Below are 27,131 nucleotides of genomic sequence, written 5' to 3'. Positions count from 1 at the left end.
AAATGTCCCCAAGCATATGTCTTTTTGTAAAATGGCTCTAAGACAACAGGAACAACTTGCAAACACAATCCATTTGTGCAGCATTCATCGAAAATGGTGTTTTCTCAGGGCACACACTCCATGACCACTGTGACCACAGTTGTCAGTCACCTAACTGAAGCACATCCCCAGGTGGAATTTCCACAAAGACAAGTATAGAGCTTCTCGATTCTATTATTTTTGTCCACCAAAAGCCACATTTTTCATCACAGTGAGTTAGCTTTATTTGATTAAAAATGACTGCAAAAACTAATCCTCAAAATGTCACTATTGTAGATTTTAATTCTTTAAGACTGAATCTCAGTGAAACAAATCAGTCTCAACTCCAAGAGATAGTTGATTGGCTTGGAAATAGCATGGGTAAAAATAACATCAAATGAGTCATAAATCACACACATTTTCATAAACGAAAATGAAATGAATTCTGCTTCAGAAAATTAAAGAAAGAAAGAAGGGAAGGTACATAACACTCAGTAACTCAGACAATTTACATCCAGGAATGTGAGAACACCACAATTAAAATCATAGAAAGGCAGCTACAGAATAGCTTAAAAGTATCCTTCAAGGCCACTCTCTCTCTCATCCCATCCATCGACCAGCACACTGAGTTTTAAAGCACTGTAGGCAGGCCCAAAGGAAAGAACAGACCAGCAGCAAAAGCAACAGATACAAATAAATAGATGAGTTACAGTCATTTTCATGCATAACCCCACCAAAAAAAGGAAGAATACAGCCAACATTTTTTTCTCTCCTTTTTTTCAGGGTGGGAGGGAATGGCAACTATATAATTTAATTCCTCTATAGAATGCCTCTTGATGACAGTTTTATGTTGGAGTTTTCAATTCAGAATAACTGCCTTTGGGGTAGCCTTCACATCAAAAAATCCTACACTGAAAGACAATTCAAGTATATTTTAATAAAAGTTGTGTTGAATGTCTAAATGCCAGTTATTATAATGCCAATTACCACTGTTGCAATTCTGAACTTGGAGTGTACAACAGAGTTGGCCATTCTGTTTTATTTTTAGAATAATTAATTCTCACCAACAACTGGCTACCTGTGTTCTCTGTGCAAAGCTAGAGTCAGCAGAAAAGAGATCTTGAAACCCCATGGACATCAGGAAAAGCCAACCCTATTTCCTAACATAGAGCAGTGCACTAACCCTGTGAACCCACAAAGTCCTCAGCCTACTCGGCTGGTTAACAAATCGTAACAAATGCACAAAGTGAACTGAATCTGATTAACACAGATTAACTTAATCTAAATGAGGCACAGGGAAAAGTTAAGATAAATCCAAGCACGCTTATACATTTACAAGTTGGGGAACACAATTCAACTCTTCCACTAAGGAGCTAAAATACATTGAATAAATACCAATGTTTTCACGATTACATCATTATATTAAATTCGAGACCTGGAAGGAAGACAGTCATTTTACAAAACAGTAACCATTAAATGAAATTTTAACTAGTAGCAGTGTTGTGAGCTGTTCGATATTTAAAATTTTGTATTCCAAGCTGTAAAACCCCCTATTATGTATTTCACCTGTGTGCATGCAGGTGTGACCAAAGTCAAATGTTCCAAGCACAAAGATTTAAACAGTCACAGTCGGAGTAGCAGACGGCACATTCCTAAGTGCTTCTCAGCTATGGAAAACACCTGTTTCTTCTATTAATATAGTAGTTAGCTAAGTCTCTGGGCCCTGTGTTTGTCTGGACATACCCACAGCATGGAGAGAAAATACATGTCAAACAGAGAAAACTAACTGGTTGTAAGGAAATAAAAACTGTGCTAGATTGGTGGACATATATTTAAATATCTGTTATAAATGCTAGCAAACAATAAAAGAAAAAAATAATGCAAAATAAGTAAAATCCACATTTTTTCTGTGAAGTTATACCTGAGGGCTATACTGAGGTCTTTCTGGGGTGACGCTGGGGTTAGTGCAGTGGGAGGGTCTGGAATAGAGACTCCTTGATGCATAGCCAGCTTTTGCTTGACAGTAACCCGCGTATTATGTAAATTCTCTGACCTCAAGCTCCTCGTTTGTAAGGCAAGGATAATAACCAGCCCTGTTCTCTCTCATGTGCAAGTTAAATGACAGTTATGGGAAGAGTAGAAACAGAGCACTTAAAACTTGCAAATGGTACTTACTCAACAGATAGTGAGCAACCTAACAGCCATTTAGCATCTTGTTTTCCTGTGAAACTGAGATTTGGAAAGCTGAACTAGACCCTTTTCAGAACCCTTGGCAGCTAGGGGCTATATTAGCTATTTCTAGTCAGTGAAGTGTGGGTGAAAGTTGCTGGCAGGCTCTTCCAGGAAAACTATTTAGAAGGGTCAAATTCAATCTGTCCCCATTTTTAGCTTGGGTTCTTCTCTCTTCTTCTGACTCTATGATGTAATGCCTGGAGGTGTGGCAGCCATGTTGCGACCACAGGAACCAACGTCACACACTGAAGATGACAAAGCAGGGAGGAGAAGCCTGGATCCTTGATGACACCATTCAGCCTTTGTTCTGGCTGCATGTACCTCTGGAGCAGCAATGTAAGATCAAAATACCAACTACAAGGTTAAGCCTCCATTTCCACTGGTCATTTTGAGTCCAAACACAAATGCTATCTAATAGTTATTAACTTTTTTTTTTTTTTTTTTTAGTGAGAGAGAGAGAGACAGGAAGGTAGAAAGAAGCATCAACTCATAGTTGTGGCACTTTAGTTGTTCATTGATTCCTTTCTCATATGTGCCCTGACTAGGGGGCTCCAGCTGAGCCAGTGACCTCTTGTTCAAGCCAGCTATATTGGGCTCAAGCCAGCGACAATGGGGTCATGAATATGATCCCTTGCTCAAGCTGGCGAGCCTACGCTCAAGCCTGATGACCCTGTGCTTGGGGTTCTGAACCTAGGTCTTCAGTGGATGCTCTATCCACTGCACCACCTAGTCAGACTTAACTATTTTTTAAAACCCCAAATTTTATGATTTTTTCCCTCAGGTAGAGTTATATGTATATGTAAGTAGCCATGGGACACCTTTTATAGGAACTCACTGCCTAATATTTTATCTATTTCATTTCTGTAGTTCTGACAATTTTTTTTTTTTTTGTATTTTTCTGAAGCTGGAAACAGGGAAAGACAGTCAGACAGACTCCCGCATGCGCCCGACCAGGATCCACCCGGCACGCCCACCAGGGGCGACGCTCTGCCCACCAGGGGGCGATGCTCTGCCCCTCCAGGGCGTCGCTCTGCCGCGACCAGAGCCACTCTAGCGCCTGGGGCAGAGGCCAAGGAGCCATCCCCAGCGCCTGGTCTATCTTTGCTCCAATGGAGCCTTGGCTGCGGGAGGGGAAGAGAGAGACAGAGAGGAAGGAGGGGGTGGGGGTGGAGAAGCAAATGGGCGCTTCTCCTATGTGCCCTGGCCGGGAATTGAACCCGGGTCCCCTGCACGACAGGCCGACACTCTACCGCTGAGCCAACCGGCCAGGGCTCTGACAAAATTTTTTAACCTTAAAATAAAAGTATAATATGACAAAAGGGAGATAAGAAGGCTACCTTCCTAGTTTTCCCTTTTTGTTTTCTTTGGGAAAATAAGCTATAGATGAACAATTTTGTGTTATCATCACACTTTATGTTCTTTTTGTTGATTGATTTTAGAGAAAACATCAATTTGTTGTTTCAATAATTTATACACCATTGATTGATTCTTTTTTTTTTTTTTTTGGAGATAGTGAGGCAGACTCTCACATGGGCCTCAACCGGGATCCACCTGGCAACCCCATCTGGGGCTGATGCTTGAGTACTGAGCTATTTTTAGCAACTGAGGATGATGTGCCCAAACAGAGCTATCCTCAGCACCCAAGGCCATGCTCAAATCTATCGAGCCACTGGCTGTGGGATGAAAACTGGGAGAGAAGTGGGGGAGCAGATGGTTGCTTCTCCTGTATGCCCTGACCAGAAATTGAACCTAGGACATGCATAAGCCAGGCTGATGCTCTATCCACTGAGACACCAGCCAGGGCCACTGGTTGATTCTAGTATGTGCCCTGACCAGGGGCTGAACCTACAACCTTGGCATATAGAGATGATGCTCTACCTGGCCAGGCGCTCATTTCATATTCTAAACTGAATTTCACAAATACATATGTAAATAAATAAAATAATAAACTGACCTTCACAATGTTTCTTCTATGACCAGAGAGGCATTTATATTAATAGATCTTGAGATCTCTGAAAGTACAGTTTTAAAATATCCATATTCCTCCATCTGATTAAAGTTGGGAGCCTTCAATAACGAGATCTCCACAAAACAACTATGACTCTGTGTGAGCCCCTGCCCATTCAGTCCCTTCAGAATTTCTGAGCAAAATGCTGACAATGCAAAATGTGAATCAAGATGATGCCAAACCTGGAACAACCACTGGTAAAGATGTGTGTACCTAATGATCCTATTCTGGTACTCTGTCAAGGTCCACAGGGTATAAAACTCCAGCAGTGATTTGTGATAACTAGAAAGCTTAGGAGCTGTAGCAGACATAAGTATTATAACAAATCAAATTGTGACATTTAAAAGGCTGTTAATAAACTGAATGTAGCTGCTACTGCTTCACCCTCAGTTAAAAAGGACAGTGACAAACTCAATAGTTATTTCTGGATCTCAGAGGTTAGGAACAAAAGAAATTAACTACTACAATGTGGTCCTGACCATAGGCAAACACATCATTTCACCTGAAATGTTCTGTTTCCTTACAATAAGGACATTACTTAAAACTTAGGAATAAGGCCTGACCAGGCGGTGGTGTAGTGGACAGAGCACTGACCCGGGACACTGAGGACCCAGATCAAGGCCCCGAGGTCACTGGCTTAAGCGTGGAATTACAGAAATGACTCCATGGTTGCTAGCTTGAGCCCAAAGGTCACTGGCTTGAGCCCAAATGTCACTGCCTTGAGACCAAGGTTGCTGGCTTGAGCAAGGGGTCACTGGCTTGGCTGAAGCCCCCCAGTCAAGGCACATACAAGAAAGCAGTCAATGAACAACTGAGGTGCTGCAACTATGAGCTGATGCTTCTCATCTCTCTCCCTTCCTGTCTTTCTCTGTCTGCCTCTTTTGCTAAAAAAGAAAAAAGAATAAACAATAAAAAACTTAGGAACAAGATGATAAAACAACTGGGAAAACAAACTATTTTTATTCTGTTCATTTTGAAAATGAGATCAATTTGTACCATTTTCCATAATAAAAACTAAACCAAAAAAATATGCAAATTCCATTTAAAAAAGCATTTTGGAAAATAGCATTTGTACTTTAAAAAATAAAATTACATAGATAGGGTGCAAGAATAAGTGAGAAAATGAGAGAGCAAGATGGAAATGTATATTCTATAGTATTAGTGGGTATCTCTATCTGGTGGGGCTATGGGTAATATTAATCCTTTTTGTTGTTTTGTATTTGTATTTTCACTTGACTAGAATTCATCAGAAAATGTATTTTACTACAATTGAGAAAAAACAAAGTTACAAAATACAGTGTGTCTGTAAAGTCATGGTGCACTTTTGACTGGTCACAGGAAAGCAACAAAAGACGACAGAAATGTGAAATCTGCACTAAATAAAAGGAAAACTCTCCCAGTTTCTGTAGTGATGTGGCAGCATGTGCGCATGCGCAGATGACGTAACACCGTGTATACAGCGGAGCAGCCCACAGCCATGCCAGTCGAGATGTGGACGGTACAGAGGAAAGTTCAGTGTGTTCTGTGGCTTGCTAAATTTGAATCCGTGACCAAAGTGCAACGTGAATATCAGCGTGTTTATAATGAAGCACCACCACAGAGGAATAACATTACTCGGTGAGATAAGCAATTGAAGGAAACCGGCAGTTTGGTGGAGAAACCCCGTTCTGGTAGGCCATCGGTCAATGACGAGTCTGTAGAGGCTATATGGGATAGCTACCGAAGGAGCCCTAAAAACTGTGCGTGAGCCCACATCAAACTGCACTGAATAGGTATGAAACTTGGAGAGTTTTCCTTTTATTTGGTGCAGATTTCACATTTCTATCATCTTTTGTTGCTTCCTGTGACTGGTCAAAAGTGCACCATGACTTTACAGACACACTGTAGATAAAAGGAAACAACATGCAAAAAACTTAGAAAATTCTTAACTCACACTTAAATTTATTTTGTTCATAAAGAAGCTAAAAAATTATACTTATCACATAACCTCACAAAGTAAATACCGAGTATGAAATAAATTTGTAATAAAGTCCTCCTATCATCATTAAAAAAATTAATGTATCTTTTACATTACCTTACCAACACACAGGGATGTACCTCTTGCTGGTGAAACAGTTTCCTGGTCAGGAAGTCTGACCAGCAGACCAAGTCATCATACGCAAAGCACAAACCCACATAAAATGTCACTTTACACTGAGCTTGGGGGAATCAGCTTAGGAACAGCAACTTTTTTTTAAAGCCCCACAGTAATAGATATATGTCGTATAACTGGTTGCTGATTTCTAGCGAACTTATCTTACCTGTTTTTCATTAGCCTCAGCTCTCGTTTGCGTGTGGCTTCTTCTGCAAGCTGCTGGGGGCTATGTAAGCTCCCTGGGGAGGCAGCCATCACTACTCCCTGTGGCAAAGCAGTAGTAGGAGCTCGGATCTGGTAAGTTGGCATGTCACCAGTGGCAGCTGCAATGAAATGTTACATTTTACAAACAATTTACAAGAAATTTACAACTTTATATTTTCTATAAAATTAATCTGGAAATAACACTTCTTTTTACAAGAGGTGATATTACTAATGTTTAAGATGATTATCCTGATCATTATATGAATCACAGGCATCAAAGATCTTCAGCACTTGAACAATGATATTTAGCATGCTCTACATATTTAAGGTAGAAAAATGCTCTAATGCATTTCAGATAGGTTTTTTAAAAATCAAAGGCTAAAACTAGAACAACTGTTCATCTGAGGGTTTGTTGAACCTAAAATCAGTGGTGTGCTGGTAAATGTTTACAACTAGCCCTCTGGGGAGAAAGCCCTGATCTGTAGCCCTTCGATTCCCATGATTTAAGTGCTTTCATCATGGCCAGTTTCAAGCTACCAATGGGACTTCACTTAATGTGGCGTTGGGAAGACACACACATACAGATAAAGTAGATGTAAGTAACTGCAAGGCCATGGATAAAAAGTTATAAATAATAAATTTTTAGTATTAATGTTTAAAATAACTTGTAAATATATATTTAAATTATTAATAGCTATTTTAACAACCAGCTTACAAAAATCCTGAAAATTTAACAGTCAGCTCTAGCAAATCAGTGAAAGCTGGCCCTAGCACACCACTGTGAAAATTTTAATTAAGCAGAACATTTCTGTCTAGTTAAGGTTTTCCTATACCATATACCCACACCTAATGCCTTTAAGTGCAAGTCTTGTTACCAGAAGATGATTGAAGTACTGGAAGGAAAATACTAGCTCACTATATTTTCATTTAAAAGCAAAACAGCAAAGCTCTACTTAAAACTGGTTTCTCTGGAGACCAATAACTTTTGTTGGCCTTAGGTTTTTTAGGATAATAATATATTCCTAGGTATTCATTTCTTTTTAGATTGTATTTATTCATTTTTCATAGAGAGAGAGGAGAGAGAGAGAGAGAGAGAGAGAGAGAAGGGGAGGAGCAGGAAGCATCAACTCCCATATGTGTCTTGACCAGGCAAGCCCAGGGTTTCAAAACGGCAACCTCAGCATTTCCAGGTCGACGCTTTATCCACTGCGCCACCACAGGTAAGGCCTGAGTATTCATTTTTTAAAAATATTTTCTAATTACAGTATAATGATAGTTAAACAACAGACTTAGTATTTTATTTATTTTAAAATTTTTTATTTATTGATTTTTTTCTTGAAAGTTAATTTTTTTTTTACTTATTGATTTTAGTTAGAGAGGAAGAGAGAGAGATAAGAGAGAAAGACAGGAACATTGATCTGTTCCTGCATGTGCCCTGACTGAGAATCTAACCAGCAACCTTTCTGCTTTGAGACAATGCTTTAACCCAGTGGTCCCCAACCCCCGGTATCGGTATCGGTCCGTGGGCCATTTGGTACTGATCCGCAGAGAAAGAATAAATAACTTACATCATTTCTGTTTTATTTATATTTAAGTCTGAACGATGTTTTATTTTTAAAAAATGACTAGATTCCTTCTGTTCCATCCGTCTGAGACTCACTCTTGACGCTTGTCTTGGTCACGTGATACATTTATCCATCCCACCCTGAAGGCCGGTCCGTGAAAATATTTTCTGACATTAAACCGGTCAGTGGCCCAAAAAAGGTTGGGACCACTGCTCTAACCAATCGAGCTATCTGGGCAGGGCTAGTATTTATTTAGTATTCAGGTTGAATACCAAAGTCCTCAAAGTGTCTCAATTTATATTCAAAATGTGTGTGCCTACTGCAATGAACAGCGTCTTGAGTCAGATGGATGGAAGTGAGAAATATGTCCCTACCACCGTTTCAACTCTGAGAACACACAGTCCAGATTCATGTGACATTCTGATGAGATGGCAAAGTACATTTTCTCTCAGAACTCAATGTAAGAAAATGGTTTAAAAAGGTTATTAAATCCCACAAAAGTTGGTCTGAACCAAATGCCTATTAAAATATGAAACATGTTATTTTCATATTTTATCAAAATGTATTATTATATACCCATTGAGTAGGAACTAAATTCTTACTCAAAAGGAAGACAAAACCTTTTTTTAGGTAAACAGATTATCACTAAAAATAGCAGAGTAGTTCAAAAGGTTAATAAAATTTATGTTTCTTTTGGGATAAATGCCAGGTTTTTATTCACCCTGGACTTAAGAATTAGATGAAAGAATAAAACAATAAAATATGGCTTTGGGGGGAGATTGCTTAGAGGGCTTCATAAAATTTAAAAAGATGCCATTTATAAGGTTGTACTGCTTCTATATGTAATTTAAGAAACAATAACTGTGATAAATATAATAATAATAATCACCAGTTTGGGTAAAATCCTAAATTTGTTTTTGTGACAATTTAAAATACTATATACATCATAGAAAATTTTATAGTTTTGAAATACTTCAGAAGAGAATTTTAAAGTCAGTTATAAATTGTTACCTTACTCAAGATTTAAAAACATATTTAAGTCATATTGTAGCAGAGATTGACTGGAGCATAAAAATAAGAGTTCTCTCCTCTGTTCTCTTTGCCCACATCAGGGAAGAAGGTTATGGGATCATAAAGGATGAAACAAAGGAACAGCTGGAGGCTACATGGGCTTTCCAAAATTGGAACAATAGCAATGACAAAAGAGAACTTTACTGTCATCATGCTGAAATATGTAGGCAGCATGGAGGCCGACCCTGGTCTAGGATAGATCTTGCTAAATCATTCATGAGTAAGTGCAATAAATCTAATACACAGGTATAGAAGGCTCATTACTTTATCTCTCTCTAGTTTTGTGTACACCTGCTTTATTCTGTACTGAAAGAGCAGGATGTTTACAAACTATAGAAATGATCCCTGAAAGTATAGTCTTTCGGGATGTTTACACGACACACAAAAGTTAGTTTAAGAGTGTCCATTTTTTAAAAAATAAAGAAGAGAAGGCAGGAATACTTCACAGATGAAAAAGGAAGTTTATTCATTGGTCTTAGAACCAGAAATGGTTTTAAATTTCTGCTTGTTTCCAAAAGCTGAAGCCATCTCCTACAGACCAAATGGTGTGCCGTGAAGGATAATGGCAATCCCAAAAGAAGCATTCTTAAACATTTTGAGCAACAGCTTAGAAAAAAGTACCCTAAAATGGTTAGTTGGGAAGGATGATATATTTGGATGTATTAGTTTTCAATTGTTAGCTAGCAAACTGGGGTTTGTTTTTTCATTTTTCCAAAGCTGGAAGCGGGGAGGCAGTCAGACAGACTCCCGCATGTGCCTGACTGGGATCCACCCAGCATGCCCACCAGGGGGTGCTGCTCTGTCGCATCCAGAGCCATTCTAGCGCCTGAGGCAGAGGCCACAGAGCCATCCTCAGCGCCAGGGCCATCTTTGCTCCAGTGGAGCCTCGGCTGCGGGAGGGGAAGAGAGAGACAGAGAGGAAGGAGAGGGGGAGGGGTGGAGAAGCAGATGGGCGCTTCTCCTGTGTGCCCTGGCTGGGAATCGAACCAGGGACTCCTGAACGCCAGGCTGATGCTCTACCGCTGAGCCAACCAGCCAGGGCGCAAACTGGGTTTTATTATGATTTTTCAAACATATTATATATTAATTTTATTATATCTCCTTCAACAAAAATCTGATTGTAGCTCATTGGTTCAAGCCAGAAATATGAATTAGTATAAATTTGCAGAAATTAATATCGATTTCTGATGATGGCACACTTACAATGGTCACTGAATAAATATCAATAGATAAATTCTATATATTCTAATTTTATCTTATTACCTAGTATATGGGCAGAGATAAGTTCTTGTTTTAAGGTAATCCAAATGACAAAAATTTTTGTTATTGAAACCAGTTATAAAAGTTTTAAACCAAAAGATAGCTTCTACTTCCAGTCTTATAAATTCTATGGTGATTTAAACAGATGAGATACCCAGTTTCAAAGTTCCCCAAGAACCATTCCACACTCTGATGGCAGGTTCTTATCCCTGCACACTAATCAAAGTAACTTTCTGTTCCATCTAACTACTGAAAGTGCTGAAATTATTTTTATTCTAAAATTCACTGTATAAATTATTTCCAAAAGTAAATGGGTCATCAGTGGGGAATTTAAACTCATGGTGGAAGAAAGATAATTAAGGCACATTAATTTGACTTTATTCTAAGGCAGCACACATTTTAGACAAGCCAAGGCATCACTTTTACCTTGGAATTTTATCTCGCCTAGACTCCAGCCCAGCACTTGTCACATAATGGGCGGCTGGGAGTTTACTTGTGTATTATGAGTACATTTTGAGCATCCTGGGGCTTTGCACAAGCCCAGTGTCATTTGGAATGTTTCAAATAAGCAGTATTATTGTAAGACTTTTATTAGCTATTACTAAAACATGGAAAGCCCTAAAAGATGCTAAGTATTTATTCAAACTGGCCTTATTATTTCCTAAGTCTTCCCTGAGAGACCAGTTGTCTAACCTGGCATTTTAGAAGCAGAAGATTTCTAATTATAGTGTTTTCAACCATTTAACTCTGGACATGAAAAATGTATTTTATGTTTGGTATCAAATATTTCACAGGAGAAGAAAATTCCTAGAACTCTCAATTCTGGTCATGAACTTCATACCTCTCCGTGCAAGCTTTATACACGGTACAGAAGAGAAAGCATGGGGTTTGAAGTCTGGGTCTGGTGCAGCTTTGCCACTTACCAGCCATGTGACTTGGGGCAAGTTCAGTTTCCTCATCTGTAAAATGGGGAAACATTATCTCATTTAATACTCACAATAAACCCTGTCATGCATGTCAAAGAGTCTAGTACTGTGCCTGGCCCATGGTAGGCATTCAGCAAATGCTAGTTCCCCTCCTCTTTCCTTCCTTAAGTTCTGAAAGACAAGGTTCCAAATTATGCTTATACTGCACAGTAATTAAAAGGCAAATAACATCCATAAATATATTTCCCCCTGGAATGTCTGTCTCTTCTAACAAACCTGGGCAATATAACATACTGACTGAAATGTGTGGCTCTTATTCCTTATTTTGTTTTAAAAATATGCCTATTAAAACCTTTTAAAATTTATAGGTGGGACAAAGTACTGTATTTCCCCATGTATAAGATATACCTTTTTTGGGGGGAAAATTTGGGGTCTAAAAACTGGGTGCATCTTAGACAGTGGTTGTAGATTTTTTTACTTGCATTTCCTGCCTTTTCGTGCTTGTTTTTGCGCTCATTGTTGAAGACATTGATTTGTCATCAGACACAGATGAGTACGTTTTGACAGTGATGAAGAGTTGTATGAATTTTATGATGAATAAACTTCAGTTCAATAACTTTATGTAATACATTTTTTTTTTCAAATTTCAGGCTCCAAAATTAAGATGTGTCTTATACATGGGAAAATATAGTAGGTTTATAGTTATTAACATGGAAAATACAATAATAAATAATAATACAAAAATACACTGTTTTGTGTATTCACAATTGTAAACCTACTTTTGCCACACCCTGTATACTTTATAATATCCCTTTAGAGAATTATTAAAATATTAAAAAATATTCCTTTAAATGTATTGTATATAATCATTTAAAATAGAACTGTGAAGGTGAAGAATCACAAAAACCAAAGGATACAATCTCATCAGACTGGTAATGAGAACAATGAACAACCCCACCAGTCAAAGAGGTGTTTGTGTCTTCCTAACAGAGAAAGAAATAAGAAACCCAGCCAAAAGCCTATCCTGATAGCTTCCAAAGTGAAAGTTTACCAACATCCCAAAATGGAGATTTTAAGGGCTTTTTTTATTGAGGTCTCTATGGTACTGAGCACATTAACTGAAAAAAACCATTTTTATATTTGGAGCTCCTACCTTCATATGTGATTTTGTTACATTCACTAATCCCAAATACACCTAAATTATAAGCAATAGAAGTAACGTAGAAGTCACACATAGAAGCAGGGAGCTTCCAGAAAGCTACCGACATTTTCCCTGTCGTTTGTTTCTGTCCCTACCCACACCAGTGCTCCTAGTCTCCAAGTCAGACTCGTCCTTGCCTGGCATCTCACACTGTCAAAAAAAGTTTCTTTATTCCATTGCTTCAGTTTTCCAGGAAAATTAAGTCCTACATAAATATCACTATTTACACACTGAACAGTTCAAATTTGTCACAACACAGAGGCCGCATAGAATTGTTAAATAATTTTTACTTTAAGTTACGCATGATTTGTACATTAAGTAAAGATCTTAAGTGTAAAAAATGAGAAGTTGGCCTGACCAGGCGGTGGCACAGTAGAAAGAGCGTCAGACTGGGATGCGGAAGACCCGGGTTCAAAGCCCCTAGGTCACCGGCTTGAGCATGGGATCATAAAATGACCCCATGGCCACTGGCTTGAGTCCAAAGGGTGCTTGCTGGCTTGAGCAAGGCGCCACTCGCTCTGCTGTAGCCACCCCCCCCCCCCCCGTCAAGGCAAATATGAGAAAGCAATCAATGAACAACTAAGGTGCTGCAACGAAGAATTGATGCTTCTCATCTCTCTCCCTTCCTGTCTGTCTGTTTCTGTCTGTCCCTATCTGTCCCTCTCTCTGACTATCTCTGTCTCTGTAAAAAAAAAAGAAAAGCAAATATGAAATTTAAAGTTCTTTTTTTTTTTTTAAGATTTTATTTATTCATTATAGGGGGAGAGAGAGAGAGAGAGAGAGAGAGAGAGAGAGAGAGAGAGAGAGAAGGGGGGAGGAGCAGAAAGCATCAACTCCCATATGTGCCTTGACCAGGCAAGCCCAGGGCTTTGAACCGGCGACCTCAGTGTTTCCAGGTTGATGCTTTATCCACTGCGCCACCACAGGTCAGGCAAATTTAAAGTTCTAAGACTAGTGAAGTATGCTCTATTATCCCACAAAAGTAATAAGTACTCTAAAAAGAAATTAGTTTATCAATTAGGTGAATTTTGAGGAGCCATGTGATATGGTGTAACAGAACCAAATAAGGAGTCTGAAGAGCCAAACTGGCTACTACTTGCTAGCTTTGTGAGCTTGGAAGTCATTCACCCACTCTGAGCTGTGTTAACATATGCAAAATGAACACAATAATATCTGCCTTGAGTACTTCAGGGACAACTGTTGAAAGTGCTTTTTTTAAGTATAATTTCCTCAGCAAGGCCTGACCTGGTCTTTCAGCCTACGTTACTGTGCTTCTCTCATGACCTGGTATTCTCTTTGATAGTACTTACCACATTTATATTACTTTTTATTTGTAACATTAAATGATTTTTTATTTTAAAGTTTACATAAATGCAAAGTATTATTTTATTATGCAGTATGTTTATAGGTAAGTAAAACTAGGTGAAGTGAAACATTTATCCCAAATTATCTTTCATTAAAATATTTTCAAAAATAGTGGGAAAATAGCATAATGGCATATTGAAACTTACAATAGATAAATGACTCCTGTATTTTCACTTCCAACATGATTATAACTTGCTTTGCTATCAACTTCAAGGAGCTGTTACATTTCATACAAATCAGTCTTTTATGTGAAAGTTTCTAAACAAAAACCTTTTCCTTTTACATAGGTGAAATGTATCCTTATTCTCATGTATCAAATATTAAGTAAGATATTAGTTTCCAAATTTGAACAAGTTGGAACCTTTGTTTTTAATAATTCATATATCTAGGCTGAATATTAGAGTTTTTTAGAGTCAGAGACTAAAAGATTACAAGTTAGGTTCTTAACAACCAGCTAATACATAAAGCCAAAACTTTTTTTTTTTAACAGAGACAGAGAGTCAGAGAGAGACAGATACGGACAGACAGACAGGAAGGGAGAGAGATGAGAAGCATCAATTCTTCATTGCAGCTCCTTAGTTGTTCATCAATTGCTTTCTCATTCATATGTGCCTTGACCAGGGGGGCTACAGCAGAGTGACCCCTTGCTCAAGTCAGTGACCTTGGGCTTCAAATCAATGACCTTTGGGTTCAAGCCAGTGACCACAGTGTCTTGTCTATGATCCCATTCTCAAGCCAGAGACCCCATGCTCAAGCTGGTGAGCCCATGCTCAAGCCGGATGAGCCTGCACTCAAGCTGACGACCTTAGGGTTTCAAACTTGGGTCCTCTGTGTCTCACACTCCATCCACTGTGCTACTGCCTGGTCAGGCAAGCCAAAACTATTTCTTAAAGTATTTTTAAAATTATTTAGAGAGAAGAAGATAGAGTGAGAAAGAGAGAAAGAAACATCTATTTGTTGTTCCACTTAACCATGCATTCTTTGATTGATTCTTATATGTGCTCTGATCAGGGGCTGAACCCACAACATTGGTGTATCTCTAATAACAGAACTACCTGGCCAGGGTTCAAAACTATTTCTAATAAAAATTTAAATTATATCCAACAGAATAATATAATTCTGTAAACTATATTCCATGATCCTGTAAGCAAATGCTTCTAAAAACTTTTCCAGGCCAGTTATTATTGTTAATAGCCTGATTTTGGTCTAGATCAGTTTTTCAAACTCTAAGTTGTAAACTATTGGTGAGTCATAAAGTCAACTTTATGGGTCAAAAACAGCATTTTTTTAAAAAAAATAGAAATATATGAATACATTATATATACTAAGAATAAGCATTACTTTTGAAGTGGCTTTCATATAAGTATAGGATACATACCCACAGGTCTACTACATCATGATATAAATGTGGGTCATGATCCAAAAAGAAAAAAGCTTGCAAGCCAATAATCTGTATCAATCCACCTCAAAAAAAAAAAAAGTCTTTTCAAAAGCATTTCAGAACATCAGATTTCAAAAAATAATGATTTGTAGAGGTACAATGAGATCTAACAAAAAAGGTGTGACATTTTAAAGTTTCAGCATTTAGAAAATTTTGAATTGGAGACAGTAAATCATGTATAAGCATTAAGGGTAAAATTGTAAAAAAAAATCTCTTCGAGGATGTTATGTTCATTCTGTAAACGTTCATTTCTTTTATAAGCAATGGTTTAAAAATTTATGCAGATTTTTACCTTAAATGTTCATCTTTAAATGTATTGTATTTTCAAATTATTGTTTTTTGTTATGATTCTTATGCTCAGAGAAGTCAAATGGTGAATTGAAATTAAAGGCTTAGTAAAGAAAGACATAAATCAATCAACAATTTTTAGAAAATAAACATGTTCAAAAATGCCTTTTGGTTCTAAAAATCACATGCCATGCAGTGTTGAGATTATCTAAGTCCATCCATATCTTCCAATAAATTTGCCATTTGAAAACTTCTGCCATTGACAGCATTTCCAAAACTTCATAAAACTTCTGTGAGAAAAATAAGAGCTCACGGTAAGTTTAAAAACAACAGAACAGGTGCTACTTGCTCCAGACAATGGACTGTGCCTCTTTAGGAAGAGGACTGAGATCCACTGATTCTACAGAGGTAAATTGTAAGCAAGCTGTTTACAACCATTCATTTTTCATGAATTCAAAAGCAAAGAGTACTGGATTAGAAGTAAGACACCACTCAGTGAACAGAGTTGCAACCACATAAGGGACATTAGCCATTAAGTCAGAGACATTACCTGTAACTAAGGAAGCCAAACCAACGAGAGTTACGGAAAACAAACGGGTTTAAATAATGCGGCGAGAGGGCGATTTTCAGACTGCGCTTCCCTGATTGTGCACCAGAGGGCGCCATGAGCCTCATGTCCCGCAGAGCTGCGGGTGAGGGCCAGGCCGCAATCCACCTCGTCCCGCAGGTGCGGTCAGTCTCCCCCAGTGGTGTGGACTCCGGGATCTGCCTGCACCAGGGCGGTGCAGACTTCCTAAGGCAGATACTTACCTGCAGAGAAATGCGAAAGTGAGGCTTGCAGTCAAGCTCAGCCCAAGAGCGACCTTCGAGACAGGCCAGCTAGTTCACGGTCTCAGCTGTCGGCAGCGCCTGGCAGCCGGAGAGGAACTGACTCAATCACAGCCCAAGTCGGGCTGACGTCAATGTGCAGCCTGCTGGAAGCTTAATTTTTCCATTTCCCTGAGGGACCACGATTCCAGGAAATGCAATGACGTCAGCCATTTGAACTCCATGAGAGAGGTACAGACCATTTTAGACACTCCAGCAAAGAAACAAGTAGGCTCACAAACATCCCAAAATGCCAGTCTGCTTTGGAGCTACACAGCAATGAACTTGGAAGCCTTGTTTTTTGTAACTTGAACAGTATGTGTAACTTGTAGCTGCACTAGGTATGCAACAGGTTGCAGATGAAGTAACAGTTTATTTTAGTAGAGCAGACAGGGGAGAGAGAGACGGTGGAGAGGGAGAGAGAACTGCCTTGATCAAGTAAGTGATACTGAGCAAAGAACCAATTGCACTAAGCTGCTGTAGAGCTGCTAAACAGAAAACTCCTCATCGGTCCATAGATAACTTTTCAAAACATCAAAAATAATTTTGCAGAATTTAAATCTTTCTCTAAAGTTCTTACCTGTCTCATTTCCAGTTACAGCCATGACGGGCTTCTGCATGCAGAACTGCCCTGTCCTCCTCTCCCAGGTCAACACCCAGTGCCCCAGCTAGCACACTGCAGTTATAAGTGGCAGTACTGACTTCACAATGACATCACTAGCCTATCACTGCCATCAAGTTGCTTTGTCACAGCAGAGCTCACTGAAACCAAAGCCCTATAAAAACCCTGTAATGAACCATTCAATGCTCTTGTTTCTCATTTTTTACATGAAAATCTGTTGAAAAGGGCTCTGGCCAAAACAAAAAACAAAAAACCAAAAACCTCATTAACATTAAAAGTTACCTGTTTGTTTCTTATGAGGATACTTCTTCTTTTTTTTTTTTTTTTTTTTTTTTTTTTTTTTTTTTACAGAGACAGAGAGAGAGATAGACAGGGACAGTCAGATAGGAACATAGAGAGGTGAGAAGCATCAATCATTAGTTTTTTGTTGCGATACCTTAGTTGTTCATTGATTGCTTTCTCATATGTGCCTTGACTGTGGGCCTTCAGCAGACCGAGTAACCCCTTACTCAAGCCAGTGACCTTGGGTCCAAGCTGGTGAGCTTTTTGCTCAAACCGGATGAGCCCGAGCTCAAGCTGGGGACCTTGGGGTCTTGAACCTGGGTCCTCCGCATCCCAGTCCGACGCTCTATCTACTGCGCCACCGCCTGGTCAAGCATGAGGCTACTTCTTTATTATTACAATGTCCAAGGTTTCTAGGTGAACAAAGGGGGCATAAGCCCTACAGGTTTTTCTTAACTTGGAAAAGGAGAAAAAAAATAGTTGAAGAACTTAAAAAATAAACAACTGACTGAAAGTTCAGTCAGCTCAGAGAGGCTATGAAACAGAAATGTACTTTGTAGACACTTCCAGATTCTCCAACTAAGAAATGCCGAGCCACCTTTGTTTAACTTATATTTCTATTTGCTACACCAGAAAACCCGCCTGTGCCCAAGGTAACATAGAATTCGCACTAGAAAGTAGCTACTGAAATTATAAAAAGTCAAATGTAGCAAGTATTATACAGCACTCTTCCATAAATATTAGCTTGAACCATATGAACTTTCTCATACTTGACATTTTTGGCCTACAAAAATAGCGATTACATATAGGGCTCAATCTAACACATTATTTTACTAAATTAAAATTCCTAGAAAAAATTGTGATTTTCAAAAATTCACAAATCACAATTAGTATCTGTAAATTGAAAAAAATATGTCCAGCTTTATTTTTATCACTTAGTAAAGTTTTGGTGCATGAGGAGCTGGATCACTATACATTTAATGATTCTAAGGTGAAACATAAACCTGGCACATGTGTAACAGTTCAGTGGACCACAGCCTATGTGTCTCTCTATGGCACAAAACAGAGTGACCTTCATCAGTGATTGTACAAAGCTCAGTCTCTCATGATTAGAGTTCAAGCTGACCTTAAGTCAATGAAAGGATACTCTACCACATTTTTGCCTTTTTCAATGAAGCACCTTCTAGTAAAGGCAGGGACTTTCCACTCAGATGCTGAAGAGGAGAAACAGCAAGGAGAACCATATTTCTGGGAATTTTCCAGGACACATGAACTGAAGAAGTCTTGCTGATTAATATATAAAAAAGTCAGGGGAGCACCTTAGGCATCAGCCCCAGCGGAGCCTCCGTAAAGGATTCTTTGTCATGTCATGGCAGCCATACCTCAGGGTTTAGATCCCAGAATACTGGTCAGTTTTATTTCATATTTCAGAAAGTTCAAATTATTCTCAACATTTCTTTAAATTGGCACTTAGGTGCTTAGAAAACTGTAAAAAAAACGATAAAGGAAAGAAAGAAAAGAGGGAGGCTGGTTGTTTGGTTGACTACTATCAGTAAAGTTTTAATAAATTCCTGGGACCTGGAAAACTCAGTTAAATCAGCATATAGAACTAATTCTACATTTTCACTAGAGGAAGAGTATTTCACTTTTATTCAGCAAATGGTTTATCATGGCACCGTTTATCATATGCCAGGGACTAAGAATCCCTGTCCCAACAAAAGTTACCATCTGGGCAGGACCTTGAGAGCCACAGTTCAGCAGTATGCACCCTTTGAAGGTACAGTGGGAACTGCAGTCAGCTGCGGAGGGGAGGGAAGGCTTCCTGGGGAAGTGCTGCTCCCCAGGAACAATGGCTTCAGGGCAAACAGCTCTGTGAGAAGGGCCTACAGGGGAGGGAACGCAGAGCACAGGACTGGAAATGAAAGACAGCCAGCACAAGAGGGAGCAGTTTGGAGGAAGGAAGCAGAGGTTTGGGTCATGTTAAGGATTTTGACTCTAATTATGTAAGGCTGACATGATTAGATGTGAATTTTAGAAATACCACTCTAAACCGCAGAATTGAGAGTATAATGGAGAATTGGAAATGCTGGAGGCAGAAGGTTTTGTTTTTAAGAAATAGTAGTACCCAGAATCATTTTGAGGAATGAAGAAAGCAAGCCTAGCTAAACTTCAGGAACAATTCCCCCAAAAGACAGGCCTAGCAGGGATACGCTGCCTCTGGCATGACTAGGAAAATCAGGAAGCTGCTCCACAGTGCCCAACTTCAGGCCCGCCACCTGGCAGATGAAGTCTGCTACAGGAATCCAGGTCAGAGGGCACAGCAGCTAGAACTGGGATTATAATGGGGGTGGGGAATGGGACATGTGCTTTAGCAGGAGGAAAAATGAATGGAGAAGGTGGGTGGGGAGAGGAAGGTTTCTGGACTGAAGCAACAGGGCACACAGAACCCATTACTGAAAAAGAGTAAACAAAATAAGAATTGGGGTGGGGAAATGAATGTGGAGTTTTGAATTTAAGAAGTCGGAGATGTTAGAGATGTGTGAGGAATATCTTGGTAGCCAGTTGGAGTCAGGGGCATAGTCAGAGGTGGATTTAATGGTGGGAGCACCGTGCATGTGCCCTGGACCCCAAGTTCAGAAGGACCCTGCAAAACCCCAACTTTACACTTTTTTTCTAATGTAAGGGGCCCAATATTTTCTTCTGTGCCTGGGGCCTCAACTGACTTTAATCTGCCTCGGGGCATAGTCACAGTGCATTGAAGCCACAGGCAGCGATAAGTTCATCCAAGGACAGCACCCGAGTCAGACAGAAGAAGGGCAGGATGCAACCCTGAGGAACACCACCGACACTCAGGAGACAGGCAGAGGAAGACTAGACCAACAAGAGAGGCTGGAAAAGAGGCAGAAGAGGCAAAAGAAAAAATGGAAAGAATGCAGTACCAGGGGAGGGAAGGAAGCAGAGGTCAACAGTGTGTGATACTGCTGAGGGATCAGTAAGGTAAGAACTGAGATCTGCAAAAGAAATTGCTGTGACCTTCATGTTGGCATATGTCCACTGATGCTCTCAATTTAACACAGAACTAGAACTCCTGGCAATCATGATTTTTTTAAAGACTTTACTCATTTAAAATTATTTACTTATTCACTTTGAGAGAGAGAAAGAAGGGGGAAGAACAGGAAGCATCAACTCCCATGTGTCTTGACCAGGCAAACACAGGGTTTTGAACTGGTGATCTCAGCATTCAAGGTCCATGCTTTATCCACTGTGCCACCACAGGTCAGACAAGACTTTATTCATTTTAGAGAGGAGAGAGAGAGAGAAAAGATAAAGGGGAGAGAAAGGGGGAGGAGCAGGAAGCATCAACTCCCATATGTGCCTTGACCAGTTAAGCCCAGGGTTTTGAACCAGCGACCTCAGTGTTCCAGGTCAATGCTTTATCCACTGCACCACCACAGGTCAGGAAATCATTATGTTTTAAAAGGAGAAGAAAAGGAAAGGAAGAATCAAGGCAAGGAGAAAAAGAAAATGAGGAATAAAGATTGAAAGCGAAGAAACCGAATTTATTTGTATTTGATATATTTGCAAAGTATCAAAGATAGAGTCACAAAAAAAACAGCATATTATTAGGAGTAATTAAGTTTTCAAGGTTAACCAAAAAATCTCCTTTTTAAAAAAATCATTATTTCTCTATACCAGCAACAACTAGAAAATATAATGGGAAAGTATTCAAAATAGCAACAAAAACCAGGGGATGTTGTGTAAAGCACGGCGACTATACTTAATAATGCTGCATGTATATTTCAAAGTTGCTAAAGAGTAGATCTTAAAGTTCTCATCACAAGAAAAACAGATTTGTAACTATGGGTGGAGACAGATGTTGACTAGACCTATTGTGATCATATATGAACTCATACAAATAGCAAAACATGATGTTGTACACCTGAAGCTAATATGTTATATTTTGGTAATATCTCAAAAAAAAAAAAAAAAAGAAAGACTTCAGTTCTCTCTAAATGAATCTATAAATAAAATGCAATCTCATCACTGGTTTTATATTATTATTATTGTTTAGAAATGCAGATTTATTCCAAATCCGTATGAAAGAATGATGGTTCACAAAAGCTAAACAAAACAAAAAAGAGGAACTCATTCTGTGAGATAATAAACCAGCATGCTACTAGCATATAGACAGGGACCAACAGCACAGAACAAAGAGTATGAAAGAGATCCAAGTGTACATGAGAGCCTACTTTATAATTAAGACTGCCCCAAATTAATGGAGAAAGGACAATCCATCAGTAAGAGAAAAGTGGCTCCATATGTGAAGAAGTAGTAAAAATAGATTCCTGCCTAATACTATATACAGAGGTGAACCTCAGGTGAATAAAGGGCCCAAATGTAAAAGGTAAAATGATGAAGCTAATAGAATCTATGTAGAAAAATATTTTTGTGACTTATGGAAGAAAAAGAGTTCTTAAATCCCCAAAGCACAAAACATATATTATCTATGCAAAACAATAAAAACATCTCTCATTGTTAGAGTAGCAAGCTTTTAATGGATTTTCTATATTTAAAAAATCAGACTAAAGAATGATTCCTCACCTGGCCTGTGGTGGTGCAGTGGACAAAGTGTCAACCTGGAATGCTGAAGTTGCGGGGGATGGGGGGTGGTGGTGGTGGTGGATAGCCTACTTCAGTCAAGGCACATACAAGAAGCAACTATTACTGAGTTGATGCTTCTGGCTCCTCTCCCTCCCATTCTCTCTCCTCTCTCTAAAATTGGTAAATAAAAATCTTTTTTAAAAAAGAAAAAAAGGATGGTTCCTTATGATTATTCATGTAGATTTACATTTAGATTTAGAGGGTTCCTGAGTATGAGGGAAATATACAGTCCCTGAATTAAGATGGTCTGCTTACGGTTTTTTGACTTCACAGTGGTGAGAAAGCATATACATTCAATAGTAACTGCACTTGGAGTCTTGATCTTTTCCAGGGCTGGTGATTTAAGGTCCATCCTCTCCTGATGGTGGGCAAGTGCAGCAAACACAGCTCCCCACCAGCCCGATGGTCTCACAGGTCAACAGCCCATACTCTACAGTGTTCACTGTGACATGGTTGTGCCCAACTAAGCACATTAAAGGTGGGCTCAGCTAAGCAATGATGTTCAGAAGGTTAGGTGGATTAAATGCATTTTCAACTACAGTACTATATTTTCAATTTATGATGGGTTTATCAACCATAATCCCACCAAAAGCCGAGGAGCATCCATATGGGTGGCTTTTAGAAGAAAACATTGCAGCCTGGCCAGGTGGTGGCACAGTGTATACAGCGTCAACCTAGAACACTGAGGATCTGGTTTCGAAATCTGAAGGTCACTGGCTTGAGCAAGATGTCACTGGTTCATCTGTCCCTCCCCCCGCAAGGCATGTATGAGAAGCAATCAATGAACAACTAAAGTGCTGCAACTATGACTTGATGCTTCTTCTCTCCATCCCTTCCTGTCTCTCTCTCTCTCTCTCTTTCTCTCTCTTGTGCTAAAAAAAAATAAAAACAAAGTTCAAAGGACTTCAATAGTATTTAAAAAACAAAAACAAACAAAAGAAGAAAAATATTACAGTATTAGGTCAGTACTATGAATGATTCCATACTCCATATATGCTACCACTTGGGTTCCTCATAGACTTTATTAGTCACATTAGCCTCCAGAACACTTGGGAGTACAGCTAGTTAAAGAGAGACCTATCCATTATCATCCGCATCTTCCATACTCAAAGACTTTCAAACTAAAGTAACTGACATTATTCCCTTTGAAACTAGTGTTGTATCTTAAGTCCTCAGCAAATTAAATAAAAAATACAGGATTTTAAAAGTTGTAATAAACACATTATAGTTACATAAGCACAACTGAATGAAATTAGTATATAACTCAAATTTAACTGAAATCTCAGGTTTTCCTAAAAGCATAGGGCTATAATCCAAATGCTTTATTTCATGGCTATCAGCTTCTGTAAGAGGTAGAATAAGTAACTAAGAATTTACATATACTAAGAATGGTCTAAAAAAAAAAATCAGTCATTGTTTTAAAACGAGATGTCTATAAGTTAAGACTTGATTGTAACACCTGGGGAAAACCCCAAATTCAGTGCATCACAGACTGGATACTTAAATTCTCATAGACTAGGTAATAAGCATATATTAGGTACAATACTTATAACCCTCAAATAAAAGATATTTACTTAATTAAAGAATTCACTCATGTTTTTTACTCCCTTTTTTCATCATGCCATGCTGAATTTAACTTTTTTTTTTTTTGACAGAGAGAGAGAGAGAGAGAGGAACAGACAGGGACAGACAGAAAGGGTGATGAGAAGCATCAATTCTTTGTGCAGCACCTTAGTTGTTCATTGATTGCTTTCTCATATGTGCCTTGAGGGGGGGGGCTACAGCTGAGCCAGTGACCCCTTGTTCAAGCCAGCGACCTTGGGCTCAAGCCAGTGACCTTTGGGCTGAAGCTGGTGAGCCCACGCTCAAGCCGGCGACCTCGGGGTTTTGAACCTGGGTCCTCCGCATCCCAGTCCGACGCTCTATCCACTGTGCCACCGCCTGGTCAGGCTAACTTTTCTTTAGAGCCAATTACATCTGCTCAAAAATAAAAATCATTTATTTAACTTGTTTAATATACTAAAATATTTCTTCTTCAAGACTTTACGTGCCCCCCCATCTACCTCCTGCATATTTCAGAAAACTATAAAATTACCACTAAATAGTGTGAGATAGTAACCCACAGGTATTGTAAATGTATTAGATTAATAAAATATACCTTGAACAACAACCTGGCTGCCTGGGACAAAGAACTGCTGAGTGCCATCAGCGGCCTGTGCTGCATACTGCACAATGGTGGCACCTGGTGGAGGAGCTCCTGAATTTGTCATTGTTAATGCCTGCAGTCCCTGAACACCATCAGATCCTGGGTTAGAAATCTGGATTGCTCCACCTTGGGCTATAGCAACTTAACAAAAAAAGAAAAGAAATATTAGAAAATTTCAAGCTTCATTTTTAATACTGTCATATTGGAAGAATATATACTCTGGGTCTATATATTACCAATGCTTCCCGTTCTCCATTTACCCTTATTTCTTTATGTTGAAGTGATAAGGAGATCCTTTTGACAGGACAATACTCTGAAAAGGCTTATAAATACTTGAAAATATCTTATATTCTGAACTGTCTCAAATATATAAGCTCATGCAGCTCTCCTCTCCCTCGACATCCACCTAAATTATTTAAGAGGAAGAGAAGAGATACAAACAGTCCAGCTTCGTGATTTTCTCCATTCTTTCAGATATTTTAGATACTAATAAACAGCATTCTAACAATTAGGAAATGGTCAATGAAACTCTACTGAGTATCATAAATACTATGAATTCAGCTAACTACAGTACTTTTCTTTATCATCAAAAGAAAATAACTTTTCATGTAATATATATTTTTGTTTTTAAAGCTCAAGTCTACAAAACTGTAGCCTTTACCATTTTGACTATGTCAGTAGAAACCTGAAATATAAAGTGTTAAATTATAAAGGACCTTAAAAGCTAACTGTATTGAAACAATTTGTGCTACAATATTTACCTCTATCAAGGATCTTGAATAACTAGGCTAATGGCAACAATTACGAGAATTTCCTCTAAATACTGAGACTTGCCAGTCATGTTTAAAAATTAACATTTTAACTAAAAGTTTCAAAAGAATAATTGATCAAGTGAAGTGTTTTAAAATTTTCTTCTAATATACAAATCTAAATAACTGAGTTTGGTATACTTTAACATAAAGATTATGACTCCACATTTTAGTTTAAACACTAGAGATTAAGTGGAACCAAGAGCTATCTTTTTTTTTTTTTTTTTTTTTTTTAGAGACAGAGAGAGAGTTAGAGAGAGGGATAGATAGGGACAGACAGACAGGAACAGAGATAGATGAGAAGCATCAATCATCAGTTTTTCGTTGCAACACCTTAGTTGTTCATTGATTGCTTTCTCATATGTGCCTTGACCACGGGCCTTCAGCAGACCGAGTAGCCCCTTGCTCGAGCCAGCACCTTGGGTACAAGCTGGTGAGCTTTGCTCAAACCAGATGAGCCTGTGCTCAAGCTGGCGACCTTGGGGTCTCAAACCTGGGTCCTTCCGCATCCCAGTCTGATGCTCTATCCACTGCGCCACCGCCTAGTCAGGCTTTTCTTTTTTAAAAATGACATATAAACCATCTAAGTAGATTTTACAATGAAGATAAAAATAGCACACCATCAGAATGACAACACTGATAAATCAACGTAAATGCCTAATAGAAATGTTATAGTAGTATATATACTTTGGAATTTCCAAATTATTTCCTAAAATCTTAATAGTACCTAAGCAGAGGTCCACTTGAGCAACGACCTGATCATATAAACCTGTTGGAACTACACTTTACAAACAAGATTTTACCACGACTCTCCAAAGATTTCAAAGGTCTCAAGATTCTCCCTTTAGAATAAAAGGTTTGGGAGCGATCTCACCATATCTACCTTCTTAAAATAGAAGTATGAGAAAGAAGAGATAAGGCTTCCTTAAAGCCTCAGGCTGGACACAAGTACATTTTATATGTTGTCATACATTTGAATGTGTTTTTAGTTGATTAGTTTGATGTCACTGAAAGACAAGTATAGGCAGTGTAAGCACAGTGTATACAAAGCACAAAGCATAGGGTTTATCTACATTTTAAAAGCTGAAATGAGAGACAAGTGTTTATTTGGGATCAAAGAATTGTAATTTTGGCCTCGCACTTTCAGGCAGAAACTCATATAGGGTGAACCAAAGCATTTTTATGAGAAAAATGAAAGCAATAATTATATGAAAAGAAGAAAAAACTCCTATTTGTGCTGACAGGCTGGGCTACTTACTATTGGCTACGTGTGACTGTGTACTGACTCTATCTTCACATAGAAGGTCCACAATGATTATTTGTTCTTGTAATCAGTCTGTCCTGCTGACTTTACAAACAACTGTTTGTAAAAAAAAAAAAGGGTAGTTTGGCTCAGTCCAAAGTTTCAAAAAATACGAATAGCTAGACAGCCTTCTGAATAGCTGCTCTGTCCCCCAACACCTGCCATTACTTATCACGCTGTCACAGAGCAGGCACTCAAGATGATAAATGAATGCTATCTGCTCCTTACGACACACTATGTCATAAACAATGTAAGCCACTGGTGAGTCTAGAAGAGTTAAATTAAGTGTGGTTTCAAATTCTGATAATAGGACTTAATTGTCAATACCAATGATTGAAATGCCAATTATTGGCCTAGTAAAAAATCTAAGAGTAGTTGCTTTCAAGGATAAGAACCATGAAATAGGCAGACAACAAAGACCCTTGCTTTCTTTTTTTCCTACTTTTTTTCACAACCCCCCTTTTTTTCAATGTTTCTCCATAGTTTCAACCAAAACTTGTTTGCTTTCAACACTGGAAAACTGACATATCAAGAATCTGTTCCTCTCATTCTATTTTCTGGTAAAGACATTATATAATTACTGTATATGTGAAAGACAAAAGCTAAATACACATAAGCTGGCTCTAGGGGGAAAACTGTCTATTGATAAGTCTCATACTCTAGCCTA

General features: G+C 38.7%; 1 protein-coding gene and 1 non-coding gene across 22 annotated transcripts in view; both read right to left on the bottom strand.

Moving 5' to 3' along the window:
- The window catches only part of CREM (cAMP responsive element modulator), a 126,958-nt gene that overhangs the window by 3,604 nt on the left and 96,223 nt on the right, over window positions 1-27,131 (bottom strand). For 7 of the 21 annotated variants that reach the window (XM_066279274.1, XM_066279277.1, XM_066279271.1 and 4 more), the window contains 3 exons: window positions 24,305-24,493; window positions 11,416-11,451; window positions 6,559-6,715 (listed from right to left, as the gene is read on the bottom strand). In XM_066279274.1, the coding sequence (XP_066135371.1) occupies window positions 6,559-6,715; window positions 11,416-11,451; window positions 24,305-24,493 (382 nt within the window). Of the gene's footprint in view, window positions 1-6,558; window positions 6,716-11,333; window positions 11,373-11,415; window positions 11,452-11,489; window positions 11,549-16,523; window positions 16,669-17,160; window positions 17,232-24,304; window positions 24,494-27,131 lie in introns of those variants that run through there. The other 14 variants (XM_066279280.1, XM_066279285.1, XM_066279279.1 and 11 more) reach the window with 8 other exon arrangements.
- TRNAD-GUC (transfer RNA aspartic acid (anticodon GUC)) lies at window positions 3,447-3,522 on the bottom strand. Its single transcript has one exon. It is a non-coding gene; the product is annotated as a tRNA-Asp (tRNA).

Source organism: Saccopteryx bilineata, chromosome 5 (assembly GCF_036850765.1).
Source record: "Saccopteryx bilineata isolate mSacBil1 chromosome 5, mSacBil1_pri_phased_curated, whole genome shotgun sequence".
NCBI classification, from domain to species: Eukaryota; Metazoa; Chordata; class Mammalia; order Chiroptera; family Emballonuridae; genus Saccopteryx; species Saccopteryx bilineata.
The sequence above is the reverse complement of the archived record's forward strand: the minus strand, read 5'-3'. Positions and strand labels throughout refer to the sequence as shown.